We start from the raw sequence: 20,113 nt of genomic DNA on the forward strand, positions 1-20,113 counted from the left end.
GTTCTCTAGTGACCCAGGATTCAGACGTTGTCAGTCACACCTGTGCTAAAAATAAACTTGACCGCAATAGTCGTGAAAACCCAACACTGTTTACCGGTCTGGTCTGCTTCATTCATTATTTATTCACATTGTTTTTCAACTTTCCAAAAGTGCCCTGAGAACAAAAGCATAATTAAAGAATTTCCCCTGGGGTTTGCTCTGTGCTTGATGGGAACAGCCCGTGGGCTTCTTCGCCTCGCCATATCGAAACATCAGCAATGTGACAACTCAATCACTCACAGATTACACTGCAGGACTTTCCATGCATCTCTCCAGAGATTTAAAAATTCATAAATAGTTAAAACACAAACACTTTTCCAGTTCCATAAGCCCTAATGTATTTTGACCAGTCAGGCAATGAAGTCTTAAGAAGGCTTAGGGAAGGCTATTTGTACTTCTCCCAGGAGCATAAAATGCCATGCTGTGTCTTGTACGTAACATCTGCTTTTTCATTTGGATGAATATTAAAGTTACAGCTTGCACAAACAGGAGTGTAAGGTAAAATGAAACCTTGGTGTTTAATATTCAGAATAAACCAATGTCATTAATCTTACTTTGGTTTTCTATTTTGCTCTATAGAGCAGAAGATCAATATATTATGATATATGTGTGGATTTGTTTTGTATAAATTCAATGTTTTGCATAAATTTTGTAAATGTGGCTTATGACAAAACAATAATGCACACAGAAGTAAGTACTTACAAAGCATTGTTTATATATTAATTATAATTTTTGATTACTAAGAGGTTCTCTTGGCTTCTTAAAAATGATATTTGCTACAAAAATTTATTTGTATAAATTTGTCTTCTTTTATCTGTAATCACTGAAATTATAAAAATATCACATTAAAAGGAAATTAACAATAGCTGTAAAATTCTGTGACATTTTCCACCCCCTTTTCTTCAAGCTAAGAAAACATGCTCAAATTTCACATAGATTATACATATTCACATATTCTAACCTAAGAACCACAGATTCTTCAAACTCGCTAGAGGATACCACTGCACTCAGAGCACAGAACATAAGCTAGAGGGAGATTAAGGCAGGAGAACTTTGACAGCTTACCTCAAAATCATACTCCCACTTGCCAACATACTATATGAAATGAGAGAAGATGAGAGGAGACACAGCTGCTGGATGGAAATAGCAACTCAACATTGAGCTGCTTAAAAAAATAAAAACCTACAAAAAACACACAACACCATCTAGCGGCAGAGAAGAGGCATCGCATTTTCCAATTTTCTGCCATGTAAATTTTATTTGAGTAAACCACTGCTTTCGATTTGACGACATAATCATCAGAGGGCAAAACGGACCACATCCCACTGCCTCGATTTGGACTGCAGGAAACACAGATCCTACCTCGGCGTCGTACTCAAACATCTGGTTGCCCTTCATGTGGTGACACTTGAGCATCTTGACGGGCCCGTTGAGCCTGGAGACATCCAAACAGAGGTCGTCCGTCCGGATTTCTTTATCCGCTGTGTAGGAAAAGACCTGGGGAATTCAACACAAAGATTAATGAAAACACAATTAATCCATTCCAAAGGTGTAGAATACCTGAAGAACGTCTGGGACTTTCTACAGGGACAAACATTTATTCTAAATTTTCACTCTTTTAAGCTGCATGTTTGAGAATAAGCATTCAATGAAGATAATAATTTAAGATCTTTAAGGATAAACTAAACACTGGATTCAAAAAGGGACAAGTATACTTCTTATCGCAGATCAAATCATAAAGAAAAAACAAAAAAGCAAAAGGTTAAAATGGTTCTTCTGAATGGACAAGATCCCAAATATAATGGCTGATTAGTTACCAAATGGATTACAGATAATTAAGTTGATGTTTTGGAGTTTTCATCACCAAGACTTGATCTCAGTGGGACAAAAAAATTCAAGGCAGAACTGAGAAGGTCTGTGTGAGCAAGTCGGCCTGCAAACCTGGCTCAGTTGCACCAGTTCTCTCAGCAAGATTGGGACAACATTTTAGCAAACTATCATGAAAAAGTTGTGGAAAAATACTTAATTGTTTAAAAGGCAGTAATCCTATATAACTACAAATAGTTTTTCAATAGCTCATTCTTTTTTAGAACTGTGCTGCTTTGTGGACAGTTGGGGATCCTGTAGGTGATCAAAGGCATGTTTACTGCTCATTCAAAAAAGCACTTATAATTTAAACATGAAAAGCTGATAAAAATATGAAACTTTATACAAGTTATCAATGGGGTCAAATATTAAAAGGTGGCCTTTTTTCTGTATAATCTATACATTTTAGAAAGACATGCCGTAAGAGAGAAAATAGTTTGTTCCCTCACCTGGTTTCCACCCATGCCATGACAGTTGAAAAAGCCAACTTTCTCATTCTCCTTTCTTCCCATGTTGTCCACACACTGGTTGGTCTCCACATTTCTGATCTGAAGGCCGGTACAGACCAATAATTTTACTATTCAAAGCATGCACTTTTCAAAACACAATACAGAAATCCATTTCGTCTTGTACAGCAAATGGTTAGTTGTGTATTTCTAAGCAGCTAAAGTTAGATCACATAAAAGTCATAGATCTGAATATATTTTCCTCTTAGAAAACCCAAGATAGATTCATGATGGTGACGGAAACCACTGCAGTTAATTTTAACTGGCATCTATCAATGGCTTTTATCAAACAGGAAAGTTATCCAGCTTGCTGTTTTTCATGTTTTTACCAACCCATCCTATAGGAGACGACGATGTGACAAAATATGAAAATTTGTTTTTTACAGAAATACAATAATTGTGAGTTTATCACCATGCCCTTATGTTGAAACATATCTGTAAAAGAAATATAAATAGTATACTGACACATTTAGCCAAAATCAAAAATGTGGCTCTAAAGGTGAATCTGCCTCCTTGCAAGTTCATATACTTACTTCATATCCATTCACTGTAATTTTCCCCTTCCTACTTCCACTGCATACATTTAAGGAAATCATTATTTTTACACATGTGCATAAACATTGCTTATCACTTTATGCTCATAGTCAAGTATTTTGATGAATTACAGAGAAAAAGTAATAGATAAAGTTTGTTAAGATCTTTTAGTGGAGACAATTACAAATGTAATCATGTCAATTCAAGTTTTCTATGCAGCTTTGGGAAGTCTGGAAAAGTATGAAATTTTATTGGAAGAAATAAAACCGGATATAAATGTGTACATTTACATGGATGTTTTCATTATCTAAGATAAAATAAATTTTACATCTAGATGACATAATTTCTTAAGATTTCATCACATCGCAACTTTAGATAATTTTCTAACCCACTGATCACAACTGTATTTGAATTACTGACCATTTTCCAAGGACCATCTGACTCAAAATTATTAGTACTCCTGGCAGAAACCTGTAGTTTTTTCATGACGCATGTTACATCCTTCTTTTATTTTCAGTCAGTGCAATTAAATGGCAAAGTATTTCAATTTATCTAGTATCCAGTTTTTTAAATTATTTAAATCTGACCTCAACTATAAGAAAGCCAGTCCACACATTTCACTATGTATACATGTAACATGTATACAAAATTTGAAAAAATTATGAAAGGTCTTTCTTCTAAACATGAGCTTGAGTCCAACTTCAACCCATAAGAAGTAACTATAACAACTCACATATTGACAAATATTGGGCCAAGTGGCTTCCATTTACTGCAGGATTTTCTTAAAATCCTACATTCATTGTGATGAAGATGAACTGACTATATTCTAAGCTTAATATGCACAGCTAAAACACCACAATTAAGAAATATAAAACCCAACAATTACAGCTTTTAAAGAAAGGCTGACAGTGTGCTATGGTAATTGGGACTCAGTCAGAAGAAGTCTGGCTCGGGGGGGAGGTGACAGAGAAAGATTCAGCACTTTTACAACAGGATGACAGAGCAGCACTGATGAAAATCCTCCCATCCCCAGCTGTTGGAGGATTTCAAGTTCTTTTCACCATAGGTTCTTATACTGACACTACTTTTTAAATAGCTAGAGGGAGACATGGCTCATGTCAGTTCTGCCTCTACCCAGAGCTGCGCTGGAGTAGGCATGCATAAAAAACTAAATCCAGTTAGTTAAAAAAAATACTTTCATCTTGAGTTAGCAGGAGTTTGAACTTGTATTATCTTGCTAATGCGATGGTCACATTCTTGCTGCAGATCAAAAACTTACTCCTAGAGCCTGCTATCTTTGCAAGAAAATAAATAAAACATTTTTACTCACCAAGTAGAGATCAGATAAATTGATACATAAGCCTTTCCCCACTCCCTCTGTACACAGAATAACTGTGTAAATGTCTCAGATCAATATCGGCTGTGTGGGCATCCAAGCAGGACTTTGTTAAAAGTATTCAATACAACAGACTGAGTATGGCTGCTTCTATCTTATTTTCTCCAGCCTTTCTCAGGTCCATATAGCTTTGAATTTATCTCTCTGTAATATTGTTTTTCTGAAAACACAGACATGCATGGTATGGTCCCAATCAATCATAAAACAACCTAAATTTCAATTCAAAATGTGAAACTCATGTTTTATATATAATTTTTATTACGCAAGAGTGAGTAGTTCTAGAAAATTGTATTACGTAAAACCACTAAAAAATGATTTATAAGGAACGCAGAAATCTTATTTTATGACCTGCAGAGGACCGCTGACTTGAAATTTGTCCAGCAGAAAGTCAACTGACACCCTGCGAAGAAAGGCAAGCCACGAAAGGTCACTGCTAAAGAAGATGGCTGAGTAATGTAACTTTGTATACTAATGGAAAGCTTAGAGGAAGGAAAAGGTGTGGCAGGACAAAGTGCTCAAGTAACAGAGAAGTCTTGAGAGGAGTGTAAAGAAAAGCCCAATCAAAAAGTTAATTTCTGTCAGTAATTAAAATGTGAAACTAATACACTGATTTCTGTTTTGATGATTATGGCTTACAGCTAACAAAAAACAAAAATATTTTTTCTTTAGAAAAATTACACTTTCAAAAGATATTCTTACATCTTGAGAAGCACCTGTACCGGACAAACAGTAGGACAAAAAAATAAATAATAATATGTACAAGAGCGCTCATACTTCACCAAGTGAGAAGTATCTTCTTGGGATCTGGGAGTCAGGGTAGATGTTCTCTAGATACCAGGAAAATGGTTTACACTTCAAGGTCTCTCGGAGAGCTTTGCGGGAGGAGACGTCTCCGTAGTCCACCCGCATCACACCTGCAGGAGTCAACGGAGGAGTTAATCACATTTATCAGAGAGTGTCATCAGGCTGATTTCATATTTTCCCATTGTGAAACAACTGTTCTGTTTTCTTGCAACACCATAAAGAAACACCAGAGGGCCTTTTCTCACCAACATGCCACAGTTCTGTATAAAAAATTGTGCCACGATGTTAATCAAGGAGGGATTTTCTCTTAAGTTATACATAATTAACCTGGCCTCTTGAGTCCATTTTGCACATACCAAACAGCAGCACTGTTTAGGTTAATGCTGCTCTTAGAAACAAACATCATGCTGCCAAATAAAAACAGCCTGATGTATCAGCACTGTTGAAACCGAAAAGAAGGGACGGATTAGACAGCAACTGGGCACAGACACAAGCTCATCAAGCAGATGGTTTGTCTTGGAGTGCCTCTTGAGGAGTCATAGCTCGTGTGCAGATACATGCAGGGTGGTAATTTATTATGAAAGAGCTTGATTGCAATGAGGAGAAAATAGCACAATTTACAAAAACCAGCCAAAATGTGTGACCAACAACAGTGCGCTGCAAAAACTACTGGTAGTCAAACAGTAACTAAACAAAAGGACATACACCTTCAAATACCAACACATGTTTACCATTTAACATAGAAGAAATATCTACAGCATTTAACAAAAGTATTCATACCCCTAGAAGTTGTGTCACATTACAACCACAAGCCAAAATATTTTATTTATAAGGCATGGAAGCTGCGAAGAGGCCCACGGCACCTCTGGAGGGGCTGCAGATATCGACAGCTCAGGTGAGAGGGTCTGTTGATAGGGTAGCTGTTATGCTACACACATTTGGCCTTGGGAGAAGAGTGGCAAGAAGTAAAGCCACAGTTAAAAAGAAGTCCTACAAAGTTAACTTAAAATTTGCAAAAGGACAAATACAAACATGTAAATGTAGATTCTGCGATCAGATGAGACCCCAAAATGGAATAGAGTGGAATGGTTTAGACTAAAGCACATTTTTGTGTTAGAACAGCCCAGTCAATACCCAGACCTAAATCTAGTTCAAAATCTGAGGCAAGACTTGAAATTTTGATCACTGTTCTAATTTCAATTGGTTGCAATAGTTTCATTTATTGATGTCAGAATAAAGGGAGTCAAATACAAATGCACACCAGATTTTCATTTTTTGAAAATGTTGAAAAACATGTCTCTTTTTCCTTCTACTTAGTCACACAGTATATGAGTTGGTTTACCACATAAAATCCAATTGCAGTGTGTGCAACACAGCGAAAGCCAAATGTCTGCGGGTTGTGACTACTTTTGCAAAGGACTGTAGGAGGCAGATAATATTTTGGAGAACCAGAAGCTTCTTTGATCCTAAAACACTCTGCTAAGAAGGAAAAAAGGAGGCAATTACACTTTTATTAGGAAGGCTATAGGGCTGTCCAAAAATGAGGCAACACGGCGTGCTCCTCTGTGCCAATAAGTGAGCGCTGGCAGCAGCAGCACAGCTCAGATCATCCTCAATAATGTCCAGGAGGAACAGAGAGGCATTGCTGGGCCACAGCGCACAGCAAAAGCCATCCATCACAATGCTGGCTCTGTCTGCACACCTGCCCGTGGAGAGTCCTGCCTGACCGAGCCGCAGAGAAGGTCACAATTTGTGGAGGAAGATCCACAGATTAAGGATGATCCCTTATAGGTTGGCAAGCCATCTAGAACACTTAGCCAGAGATTTCCGGAAAAGTGATTTCTGCTAAAGGGTAATCACATTACTGAGACAACAGATGGAGGGGTACTCATCTCTCAAGCTGCACAGCCCTGTTGCTCTAGTTTTTCCATATGCGCCGAAGCCCTATTGGAGAAAGGACCAGTTTTGACAAATTTCTGAACTTGAGTTCACGAGAGCGCTTAAAGTGTGTCTGAAGGCAAAAATGAATTAGCCTCCTTTGAAGATGACACAGCAGCCTCACATTCCAGCATATGAGCAGAGAGAGAAATGTGAATTATTAAATGGATGAAAAGAAAAGGACTCTGTAAGAGAATAAAATAATAAAATAGACCAGACACATCCTTTCAGAGCAATTTGCTAAATGTAATATCAGCAAGACCAGAATGGATCGGTAATGAGGACGGTCCGTATCTGCTTTTAAAGAGGAATGTACGCTGAATAAAATATGAAGCAAATCCCTGACTCCTCTGTAAATTCCTAAAACCTTAACAGTGTACGTCATTTTTAAACTGTCTGAGACGTACTCTTGTATTATAAAAGTGGGGGAAAAAACATGTAGTCGCAAAGATCTATACCTGGTGAGATGATATAAAAAAAGTCTTTGAATTCGTCCATCCAGACTTCAGCCAGCCGTCGGTTGTTCTTGTTGATAACTTGGCCTGTTCCTCCAGGAAAGCTGTATGGAGTGGCTTTGCGGAAAACATGCCCCACATGTGAGCATGTTATAATTTCCAAGGATCCACCACACTGCCAGATCTGGGAAGACAGGGATTTATATAAATGAAAAAATGAGTTTGTAGAAACAGTACTCTCTGCACTGAAGTAATTTATTAAATAAGCAAAAATTAAATGCATCGATTAAGGCAGCAGCAAGATTTCACAATGAAAATTTTAGGAATATCCAACTTTTAAGTACATTTATTAAGGGACAAAAAATGAAAAGATAACGATGATTATTGTTCTTGCTACATCACTGGTGTCCCAACAATTCCTGTAAACGAAATGGAACGGGAGGTGAGTTACGTTCATTTGTAGATCATCATTCTCAAAGTAATTCAAAGTGGTCCACACGAAAATAAAGAAAATTCAGTAAAAATAAAAGACAGAAAATACTGTGTAAATTTAGCATCAAATTCAAAGAAAGCAACACTAAAATCTGTAATTTAAACAAATAAGTAGCCAAGACAAGACGACATTTTTGACATCTATGAGAAAGATACAGAAACAATGTTTTCACTTCTGACTTAAACAGTATATTTGTCAGGATCTGTGTTTTTCTGTGTGTTTAGAGTTTTTCTGTGTCCCTGAGTCTTTGTGTTGTCCTGTCTTCCCCTTGATTGTTTCCCAGGTGTGTCTCGTTTCTGTGATTACCCTCCCGTGTATTTAATGTCACCTGTGTCTCAGCGTCTCAGTCGGGTCCGTGTCAATGTGTCTTGTCCATGCGTGTAGCCTGTTGCTACCAGTGCTGAGCCCTAGCCTTCTGCTCAACTGTGCTGCCAGGTTTTGTGGACTTTGGAATTTATTTGAGCCTATTTTCACCATTAAATCACCATAATCATCTCATCCTGGGTCTGTTGCATCTGCCTCACCACCTCTACATTGCACTTCATGACAATATTTTAGAATTTCCTGGGAATTATTCCAATGCTGAAGATGATAAAAACTACATGTTGCCTCTACTTTTTAGTTCTGGTCAAGACAGCCGTGTTGTTAAGGACTGCCCTAGTATTCTAGCTTACAAATGGCCAATGACACAAATCGGTGCATCTGTTTAATTTGGAGTAGATCAAAAGGTTGAGAAGCTTTTTATTAGTAATGCATGACTTAGCATCCTGAGGGATAAATGTGATAACATTAGGGTAAAACTTAACTTGACATTCTTCAAAATAGGTAAGACAAGATATCATGGCATTGTAGCCAAAAGCCCAATTAGGGACAGACATAGCAAATTAGTATTTCTTAATACCAAACCCTAAATTTGTTACAAACCTAAACTTGACAACCCAAAAGTTCAGTTTGATGTTACCACATAAAACTATAGCTGGAAAATGTTAATTTTACCAAAGAATTAAGATTACATTGGTTTACATTCAGGCTATGAACAGGAGGCACAACTTCACAATATGACCTATTTTCATATTTCTGGTTCAATATTCCCAAGCAGCAGGAAGGAAGTTGGAGGGGAAAAGTAGAGCAACAAACAGCTGCCGATAGGCAGATTATGGTGCAACAACTCAGAAGATTGCAGAGGAAAAACGTAAGCAGCCTTCATTACTTTTTAATGCACCATTTTTAATGCATCAACTATAAAACAAACTTTACATTAAACACTGTAATTTGTCTACAAAAGAAAGGCAGTGGCCATTAGTAATGAAACAGTTTCTGTTTGGAGGTTTAAAAAGAAATTGTCCAGAGTAGATATAGAGATATGGAAGCTTTGTGTAAAGAATAACAAAATAATCAAGATATTTTTTGCTTTTGTCATTATTTCTTAGTGTTCTGGGGGTTGTTCAGGAAAAGCACACAATAATGATTGTTTTTAACAACTTTCTGGCATTATTTATGCTTTAATGTCTTAAATTATTATGACATAAAATTTCTTTAAGAAAATTCTACTGACAACACTAATTGAAGTTTCTCACTCTAATGAGTGGGAAAAAAATCCCACCTGAAGAAATAAGTGTTTTTAGAGAAATCATTGATGTTACAATTATTCTCACCCCTAACTATTCTTTAAAATATATCTAACTAAAGCTGTTTTTAATGTATAATGTAGAAAGTTTGAATTAGTATTAATGACTTTTTTTACAAGCATGGTTTGACATACGGATCCACTTCTCGTAGTCACTCCTCAAAATGGGAAGGACAATAAGGCATAACATTAGAAAAGCAGATATGTGTTGATCTTAACAATAAATGTAATGGATACAAGAAAATGGCTACTCATCTAAAGCTGTCCATACATTTTAAGCAACATTATAAACATTTTAAACAACTGGAAGTATGTTTATCTTGCCTTACAGTGAGGAGCAAGGTGTGTGAGGTAAGTATGTTTCCATGACAACAATTTCTCTCCCATTTTGTACATATCTGTACCAGTGGAGCCAATAAATGACAAGAGCATGATATATTTCCTGTAGTATGAGGGATGTATGATATAATCTAGTGTTGACAGTGTTTGTGTAACCTTTCTGACTATGAGAGGGAGAGATGAAGGTTCTGCTCACCTCTCCCATATATTTTAAATCAAATATGCATGCAGGTAGGAGAACTTGCATGTATCCACTGCCATCAAGCAAGTCTGTTTGGATGATAACATTATATCCTCTGATACTCACCCTAAAAGACATTTCCAGGTTTTCTCCACCCCATATATCCATCCCCGGATCATAGCTTCCAATTTCTTCAAAATATGTTTTGTCTATGGAGAATAGCCCTCCTGCCATCGTGGGAGTCCTGCACAAAGCACACAAAAAATTATTGCCAAAAAACAAACAAGGTCTTTGCTTAAATCTTGCTGGACTATTTAGTAAATAAAAATAAGAGAAATTCATGTTATGTTAGGACAGATTATTTATCCTTAGGTTAAATTAGAATTTTTTTCTCTCTTTGATAAAAATTAGTATTCAATCCAAATCAGATCATATGGATGAAAAGAGGCTACATAGAGGTATTTATTTGTTGGTTATAATGAAGAGGCACTGCTGCACCATAAAGCAGAGATAGGTTGAAAGAAATAATTTCTGAGAAATGTACTAATGTTTTATATCAACAAAAAATAAAAGTTGTAGCGAACTTGGTACGGAGCTTTGTATTCATGTAATTTAAAGTATCCTGTTGTAGCACAGTGAGGCATTGAAGAAACAATACAAACTAATTTATTTTGCAAATTAAAACAAAGCCTTAGAAGAGTAACCATGTCTATCCTTTAACTCTGTGAATGATAATTTGTTGAAGGGAATAAAGTGAATACAGATGAGAAGTTGTGCTCTCTTTTCTGTTAAAATGGGATATATGACTAAGTTTAATTCTTTGTTGTTTAAGCTGCGAAAATAATTTATTGAATATGTTCTTGATTCCAACTGTGGATGTGGAGGATCCATCATCTTCTGTACCTGACTGGAAGTGTTCGGTCTCCTTTACGTCGATCCATCTCCCGCTGAGGAACTGGGTACCATCGAAAGTTCAGCTTCCAGTTGAACCCTCCATAAGTCATATCTGAACCTGCCATGTACTCAAATGTCTCATCGCTGATGACATCTATGATAGGGCACACCACTGCTCTTCTGAAAGACACAATTTGATAATTAACTGCAACAAAATCACAACAAACAATGAATAAACATTTTATTTTAAAGTTATGACTTTAATAGACTAGAGTCTCAATGAGTTTTCTTGGACTGTCTTCCTCTTTCCTCACAAATTTACTAATTCATAAATTCAGAGGTCAACATTGTCAATTAGGTAAATTTGCACTTATTGTGAATTTTTAGCAGCACCATTTCATTAATGCAATGTTTTAATAATACAGTAGTTGGAGTCACATAATGGCATTTTCAAAAACCTCGGACAATATCAGGAAATGCATTATAGACACATCTATAAGATTAATTCATACTAAATATACATTTTAAGATGATGTATCTCTATGCAGGTAAAGGGGAAAAAACTCCTGATGCATTGTAAGGTTTGTAATTTCTGGTTTGTAGTTTTTCCCATAAATAAAAGACAAAAATGAAACACGTTCTGTGAGTACTAAAATATACCTGTCTGCAGTTTACTTGATCTTTACTAATTTTTCAAATAATTTATTTTCAGCATTATTTTAATTGGTCAGAATTGTTTGACTTTTTTATGTGTTTTTTGACTATTTTTATTCTGGCTCTTATGCTTCTTGTTCATCCTCATTCTTGTTAGAGGCCAATACATTAATCCACTATACATCAAACAGAGACTTATATTTATTTTCTTTTTTTTTTTTTAAAGATGAGCCTTGTTGAAGACAAAATAAACTCCCAGATTCAGGTAGATTTCATTAATAGGATATTTTAGAGATTTTCTGTTACATAGAACCAGTTGCTAGCTTTAGCTTCCAGGACTAAATCATTTTACAAAACAAAGACACCAAAAGAGTTATCTATTGCAGGTAAGATGTTTTCTGCTTATAAGTTCCCTTCAAAAATCTCCAACTTGCAGCTGTGTTAGCAGGGTTATAGAATGACAGTGAGATAAACACTCCATTGAGGCAACAAACCAATTATCGTCAAGTGTCCGGCTGACAGCTTGCTGTTCCAGTAATGTTCACATCAAGCTGTGGTTCAAGCACCTATTCATCTAACTGGTGAGTTAACAGCAGTATTAACAAAAAGTGTTTCTGGAGTCAACATGAAGGTTAAATTGGCTAACAGTCTCTGCTGCACAGTGACGTTCTACCCTCATAAAGCATTTTTTAATCTCTCTCTGTCAGAAATCCTCATTTTGGCTCCTACCGGTCCTCTCTGATGTGAGCCAGCAGGGGCTCCAGCCAGCCCACCGTACACTCGCAGTGAGCGTCAAGGAAGGTGATGACTTGGCCTGTGGTTATGGCCGCCCCCCTGAGCCGGGCTCTGATCAGACCCGACCGCTGCTCCATCCTCAGAATCTTCACAGGAACCTCTAATGTTCGCACATAATCCTCCAGCTTTGCCCTTAAGAAGTCTGAAACAAAAACGGAGGAAATCAGCTGAACAGGAATTCAACTAGAGCTGAAATAAAGTAATTACATTAGAAGATTATTCAACAGCCAGCTGATAATCAGAAAATAACAGACAACATGAAAGAGGATTAAAAGCTTTTATTTCTAAACCAACACATTTAAAATGTAAATTGTATTTTGCAACAAATAATATAATTATATAAGAATTTCTCATTAAAGGGAATTCACAAAAAAGTTCAATTAACTTGTGTAACTGTTGAATCACGCATTTGGCACAAACTATTTATATTTAAACAACTATACCTGCTTGTATTGCAAAATTATATCGGTTTAACTCAGCAGTAATGCCACATAAGAGCACCACATTCAAATAGGCACATTATGGATAACATAAAGAAAATCCTACAAATATTGCAATGATAATGATTTCTTTTTAAGATATGACATTTTGCCACGTGAGAATTTATGGGTAAAAGAAAAAAAACCTTTCCATCTGGAAATCAGATTTTAGATCCAATGATAGAAAAATCTTGTTAAGAGGATGGCATTTGAATGACATTTCACTATATTAAGTAGAAGTCTGCGCTTGAGATAAGCGATAATAGAAGAAACTAAAAAAGAGCTGAACACACTCAGAAAGCTCAGAGTCTGTTATCCTATTGATATTAAACACATTAGTCATAAATCAGTAGGGGAATCGTACAGTCTAATCATCAATATTAATAAGTTTGATAGAGAGGAATGTTGATGGAAAATTAGCACAAGTGTTCTGACATTTCTTATGCATCATAATATATTATTCCGGGATACAGAGCAGTTCATTTGGTTCCTGTATAATTTTCTCAGTATTTCAGCTCTTGTTTTAGTCTCGTCTTGCAAGAAATCCCAAAAAGATCTCACAGCTAAAAATTTGTTGCGGAGCAAACTTTCCCCAGAGCAAAGTCAGAGACTGGCAGATGGCTCACTGAAGTTAGTACAGGTAACTTCAGCTACCTGCAATGGGGTAAGGGAAATCAAACAGCCATTAAAGCTAACGGTGTCCTAACTTTTACCTTACCAAAAATAAATAAATAAATAAAACATTTTACAGATATATCCAGGGTATGGATAAAATCCTATTTAGCTTAATGTACACAACATGTCTACTAGATATTCTGAGGGAGGCTTTTGAGTCAACACAAACTACAGACCTCGCTCACTGGCATCATCTACCAGAACAATCTCCACCAGCAGGTGTCTCGGAGAGCGGTTGATGACACTGTGAACGGTCCGCAGCAGGGTGCTCCACGCCTCGTTATGAAACACGATGACGATGCTGGTGTTGGGCAGGTCATCTGGGTACACCTTGGTTTTACAACTGCCACAGCAACATAGACAAGAGAAATCGGTGGAATGAAGCCTAGACAACTGCATGCAGATGAGCTTTACAGAAATATAAACTATCAGAACCTTTCAAATGTGTTAATGCACATTTTTTTTCAATTTGTAACCACAAATATCAATGTTTTCTCAAGACCAACATAATGTGGTGCCATATTATGAAGTGGGATAAAACAAGTCTTTCTTTCCTCACAATTTAAATTCTGAAAAGTGCGGCATGCAATAGATTTGATAAAGTTAGATCAACAACTCATTTTAATCCTTTGAGATTTCCAATGATCCATTGCCAATAGTGTCACACATCCAAAGGCATCACAGGATTTTTTTAGCAGAGCTGCTGAGTGTTGGACAGGTAGTAAAATGACAATGAGAATAAATACATGTTATTAGCAGCTAAACTATATTCAATATAACAGCCACCAGCTAAATGTAAACATGTATCATTTTGCTGGCACCAGCATCAATAAAATCTTAAACTACTTGTTTAATACTTTGCTGTTAGTTCCACAAAGTAGTTTATTAAAGAACCTGAAAACAAAGTTTTGTTTTCCTGCTGCTCTTCAACACTGCCACCAGCGCAGAAACATTCTCACTGGGGGAGCAGGAAGAAGTAAAACCACTGTTGACAGCAGTGTCATCGTGTCCTTTGCTACATGTGATGTTTGCAAAAGAATATTGGTGAGGCAGTGATAAACTAGTGGATGTTATTGAGTAAAATATTCACTACATTATGACAGAGGAGATGGACAGTGAAAGTGCAGTGTATGGCAGGAGGTTTGAATGGGGAGAAGTGACAGAGGGTGAAAAAAGCCACCGATGCAGACAGCATTGCTCGTTCAGTCCCATCTATTCAACATGACAGCGCAGACTGACAGAACTAGGCCAGGAGGTTGCCTTAAAGAAAAAGTGTTATTGCCCTTCACAGATAACTCTGTCCCTATCTGGATTATTCTCACTGTATAGCTGCAGAAACCTTGCAAAACTGAACTGTGTACTGCAATAAATCTGCTGTAGTGTTTATATGGAAGAAAAAATTGTACTATGATAGATAGAAAAAGGCTGGCACTGAAATCCACTAAACATTCACCTTTTCTCTGTAAAATAGGTTTACCGGTGCAAAGTGCTTCAGAACAAGGCTTAATCTACTTATTTTCCATTCCAGAATAAAGCAGTAAAATCACTCTGATTCAGAGTAGCCATCACATGAATCCAAAATACTGCTTGTCTGTATTTTGTTCAGTGGCAGCTCAGTATTAACACAAGTCTAACACAGGTTATTTAGGACTACTATAACCTAAATAACCACCCATCAGCAACCTCTCTAAGTTGGTGTCCACAAGCATGCTTAGTAAATATTCAAACCCTATCTTCTTTAAAAAAAAAAAATAAATAGAAAAAGAATTAAAAGTAGTTAAAAATGAGACCTGACAGTAAGAAAAAGGTTGAGCAATTTCATTCTTTTGCTCACAGGTTACGGCTCCTGACAACCGCTGACAGCAACATTGTAGAAAGCGATGGCTTTGCATTTTTCTATATCCACAACAACAGACCAATGAGGGATCTGCGGCAATGTGGATGCTGCTGCAATATGACTATTAATTTTTCACTTCATTGTACACTCAGTCATACTTGAACTTCTTCACATGGGGTAGTTCATTTCCCTCAAGGATACCGCATTGCACCTTTCCACTATTAAAAAAGTGTCTACTAACACTTCAAGAAGAACACATTATCTGCAGACCTCTTTCCTGATGGAAACAGGAAACATGTGCCTGGGTAAATATTTCTGTATAGATTTGTTGCAGTCACCGTCTAATCACCAGTGCGATAATGTGGTTCACAGCAATGATGTGGAAGCAGAAGAATACGTACCCATCCAATCTCACATCTGGTAGACTCCTGTTGAGCGCAATCATGTCACTGGCCATCAGGTTAAACTGGTTAATCTTAAAGAGCTCCTTCATCTTCCCCTGGTCGTCTTTAGGGATGTTTACCGCCTTGCCCATCTCGCCCGGACCTTCGTGACTCCGAGATATCACAGCTGCGAGAAAAGACGTGTTTCTCTCAGGAATCATGAGCATAAATAGTAGCATTTTAGACTAATTAAAAGTCAACATAAAAAATATTAAGACTAAAATAAACTGGAAACATCTCTTACATCACCAAACATAATGCAAGAACTAACAAGATACACCCAGATTGTACACATTCAGAGAGTGCCACACAAAAAAAACATCCTCACAGATTTTTCCTGTTTTTGCATTTCATATCATTGGACCCAATTCAATATGAGACAGAGAAGATCTGTGTAAATACAAAACACAGTTCACAAATGATGATTTGTTTAAGGGGAAGACAACTTGTTCAAACAAACCTCCCCCTATGTTAAAATATAATTCTCCCTCTATCTAAATTTGAATTTTGCCAGCCACAACCAAGTACTATAGTTGCTAGACCGGATGAATTAAAAAATCACTTAAACAGAACCTGTCTGACGACATGAAGTAAGCTTAAGCATCTCAAAAAGTGACACATCATGCACTTTCAAGAATGTATGAGGAAGTCAGTGGCCTCAGCAGTCTGGTAAAGGGTACAAAGCCATTTCTCAGGCTTTGGGAAAGTCAATGTCCACAAATGAAGAAAACATAGCAGTACATAAAACAACTTTATTTTGATTGCTGTTTGTTATGATTACCAAAGAGAATTCAGACTAAACTAAAAGTAGTATTTGTGGGTCAAAGTTTTTCAGAAGACAGAAATGGAAAACTATGAATCTCTGATTGTTGGATTTCCATACTGATTGTTGGATTTCTATACTTATGAAACTTTATTGATTCTAATACAGAAAATGTGACAGATATCTCACAAAAAAGGCAAAAAAGGCATTTGCAAGAACAATCTGTTTCTAAAACATCAGTGACAATGAACAGACAGACAATCAGTGACTGTACTAATGCCTGCCATTAGTACAGACAGGGCAGACACCCTAGATAAACTCTCCTCTTTGCTTTGGCTTAAGCTAACTGGATATTAAGCACCAGGCTGTATGGTGCCAGGCTATATTTAAAGCTATATTTAAATTCACAGATGATCTATTGGAAATATTTTTATAGAGATTTAGGAGAAAGTATGAGTTCTAGGACTTTGCCAATTCTAGCTTAGAAGCAAAAAGGTTCATGTAGTTGCTTATAGCCCTCGTAGGAACATTATGTCTGCAGAACATCAGCAGATTAGCGTTGCTGCTACAGCACAGTGTCAGCTCTTTTCAACAAAGGTAAATAACATCACATGGATTTATGACGCCGCTCTCCCCCACTCTCCCTCAAATAATCCCTCAAAACAGAGGCAGGGATTTCCAAGAAAGAGGGCAACGTGGGACACTGGCTGCACAGTAAACAGCTAAGAGGATTCTGTAGAAAAACGCTTTGTTGAGATGGACTGATGTTGGCCATATTGTCAATCTCAGCTGACCCTGCTCCTTTCTTGATGTCGCTGTTGACAGTCTCAGCAGGTAAATGAGCTCTCATTTGATGGACACAGTTACAGTGTTGAGCTGGATGCCTGAGCAAAATGGTCTTCAAAGCACTTCCTGACCCACTCCACACCATCATAAAGTACGTATGAACACATATTTCAAGAAATGTCTCACATGATGAAAACATACAGCAGTCAATGGAGTCATTTTCCCGATCAACTTGTTTCTTGGACGGATGGGCAGGCAGACAAAAGGATGGCAACTACACAATATATTTTTCCAGGAGCTGAAAGATGATTGTCTCAGAGTTTTTATACATCTTTACCACAGTCTATATCTATATGTCTTCTGAGAGGTCCATTATTGCCTCAGCTGGACTGTCAGGATGCCTACCAATCTGCATGCAGATTTTCTGCTGAGTCCTTCATAATACGGCTTCCAACATCCTGCAGCTATGTTCAGTCTCATTTACTTTACAGAAAAGGGTCTGTGTAGCCAAGCACAGTTGGAGGCTTTTTTTTTGCAGGCTCAATCCATTACCTTCTCCTCCTTTAACCGCTGTGCTCTCCCTCCTGCCTGCAAGTCTGACACCACTGGCATTATATTATAAATAACAGACACTCCACTAGTATGCAGAACGAGCTAGGTTCATCTTATAAATTACTGTTCGGGAGAAAGGAAACATACAGAGTTTGCTCTGCTGGAGAAACTCCATCAGCACTGAATCACTGTGTTTTATGTGCCGATTCTAATAGTAGGATTGATTTTCTTTGTTCCAATTAGAATACATACTTTTTTACCAGGTTGTGAAAGGTGAAAAATGTTCAAGCAAATAGCTTTGAACTACAACCAGAGTGAACACAATATTTACTTTAGAATAAGAAGTTAGTCTCATGAATAAAGTCTCTTTTTTTTTTTTTTTTAAACAGTGGCTACAATTTAACAAATGGGCTGTGCTACAGATGGTGAGTTACAACAGAAATAAATCTCAGATTAAAATTAACAATGAAAAACTAAGTAGAAAGTTAAATATTCAATTAGAGTACTTATTCCAGCATATGCTTTTCTCATTTTAATGCATCGCTCTCAAAAGACCACCTGCTCAGGAGTGATTTAGTTGCACCATGGTGTGAAAGAGAAGCAGAACGATTAACAGATTTTTACTGCAGAATCCATTAAAAGTCCATTTCTATGCATATTATTAGAATCTGTCCAAACAACTGTACCCTGGAATGCCAGAAGAACATTAATTCTTAGTCAAGCAGAGTAATGAGGAGTAAATGGCCATAAAGTCTATTGTAGTGACAGCTAAATGCAGTGTTGTCACAGTTTGCCTGCTCTAATCAAGAATATCAGGTGGAGACTATTAAAGACATCATTATCCACCTGGTAACAGTAGCAAGAGTTTAATGGCCTGTTGTTCACTATGGTTTAGAAAGGGGAAAACTTGGTAAATAAGCTCAGGTCACATTGCAGAATAAAGAACACATTGCTCTCACAATACCTTGTAGTCTCTATGTTAGTTACCAGTAAGCAGCTATGTAAATTTTGATGGCTTAAACTGTTTGGGGGCATATTCCCCCACAAACAGTTTAAGCATTCAATTAGCATTTAATGAAATCCATGGATGCAATTGTTCAATATGTATTCACTGAGGTTTCTAAATGATACCAAAATCAGATGAGAGCAAGTAAAGATGAAATAGTAACAATCTTTAGGATGGGTATGTATTCTGCACACATAAAACAGGTGCAAATAAAAGTTGTTTTTAGAAATCATTTTCAAAACAATACTACCAAACAGATGCAATCTCTGCATAACACAATCTTAAACTAAATCATTATTCAATTACTTAGGAAAAATATTTTGCAATTATGTATATTTATGTCAACTATAGCCAAACCAAAAAAGCATCCGATTCTCAATGATTGTTGGTGTTTGCAATACATATTTAGAAAGAACTATTTCTAAACAGTTACCAACACCTGAAAGCTGTTGGCAACTGTGATGCAGGAGAAGAAACAACAGATAAAGATCCCAGCTGCACAAAAACAGGGAGCTGAAGGTGTAATTTAGCTTTTCCTACAGAGATGAGTATTTGATTTCCTTAAATGAACTCTCTAACCTGCAAACATATTTTATATTTAATGCTGTTTGTAAAATCCTGCAGTTGTTTTTTTAGAATACAACTAGCTCATATACAGTGTTACTGCGCTCAACTGAAAGAACTATAATGTCCTCATCAAGCAGCATGACTCAATGCACCAAGGACAGTCTAAACCAGAAAACAGAGTGTGGGGAGACTTGGAGAGAAACCAACTAGAAACCAATGAGGGATTTTTTTTATTTTATTTTATTTATTTTTTTTCACATTTGCAATAGGATCTAACAAAAGGAACAAAAGTCATCAATCATTATTTTACAGATTTGCATTGAGTGTATGCAATATTTGACTAACTGGACCAATTTTTATTTCTAACCAGTACTTCTTGTTTTTAGGAAAATCTAATAAATGGTTTGAATCCCTGCCTTTTACTATCTCTAGCTGTAAAACATGAATTTAAGAATTACCACCTAAAAGTCTGATTTTTTTCCTT

At 36.7% G+C, this 20,113-nt stretch overlaps 1 protein-coding gene across 4 annotated transcripts in view; it reads right to left on the reverse strand.

The window, feature by feature from the left end:
* galnt13 (polypeptide N-acetylgalactosaminyltransferase 13) overlaps positions 1-20,113 on the reverse strand; it is a 40,597-nt gene that overhangs the window by 10,154 nt on the left and 10,330 nt on the right. For 2 of the 4 annotated variants that reach the window (XM_023337599.1, XM_023337598.1), the window contains 10 exons: positions 15,914-16,082; positions 13,852-14,018; positions 12,456-12,663; positions 11,082-11,252; positions 10,305-10,422; positions 7,542-7,722; positions 5,116-5,255; positions 2,355-2,453; positions 1,402-1,536; positions 1,105-1,134 (listed from right to left, as the gene is read on the reverse strand). In XM_023337599.1, coding sequence (XP_023193367.1) covers positions 1,105-1,134; positions 1,402-1,536; positions 2,355-2,453; positions 5,116-5,255; positions 7,542-7,722; positions 10,305-10,422; positions 11,082-11,252; positions 12,456-12,663; positions 13,852-14,018; positions 15,914-16,082 — 1,418 coding nt within the window. The remainder of the gene's footprint in view (positions 1-1,104; positions 1,135-1,401; positions 1,537-2,354; positions 2,454-5,115; positions 5,256-7,541; positions 7,723-10,304; positions 10,423-11,081; positions 11,253-12,455; positions 12,664-13,851; positions 14,019-15,913; positions 16,083-20,113) is intronic. The other 2 variants (XM_023337601.1, XM_023337600.1) reach the window with 1 other exon arrangement.

Source organism: Xiphophorus maculatus, chromosome 7 (genome assembly GCF_002775205.1).
Source record: "Xiphophorus maculatus strain JP 163 A chromosome 7, X_maculatus-5.0-male, whole genome shotgun sequence".
Lineage (NCBI taxonomy): Eukaryota > Metazoa > Chordata > Actinopteri > Cyprinodontiformes > Poeciliidae > Xiphophorus > Xiphophorus maculatus.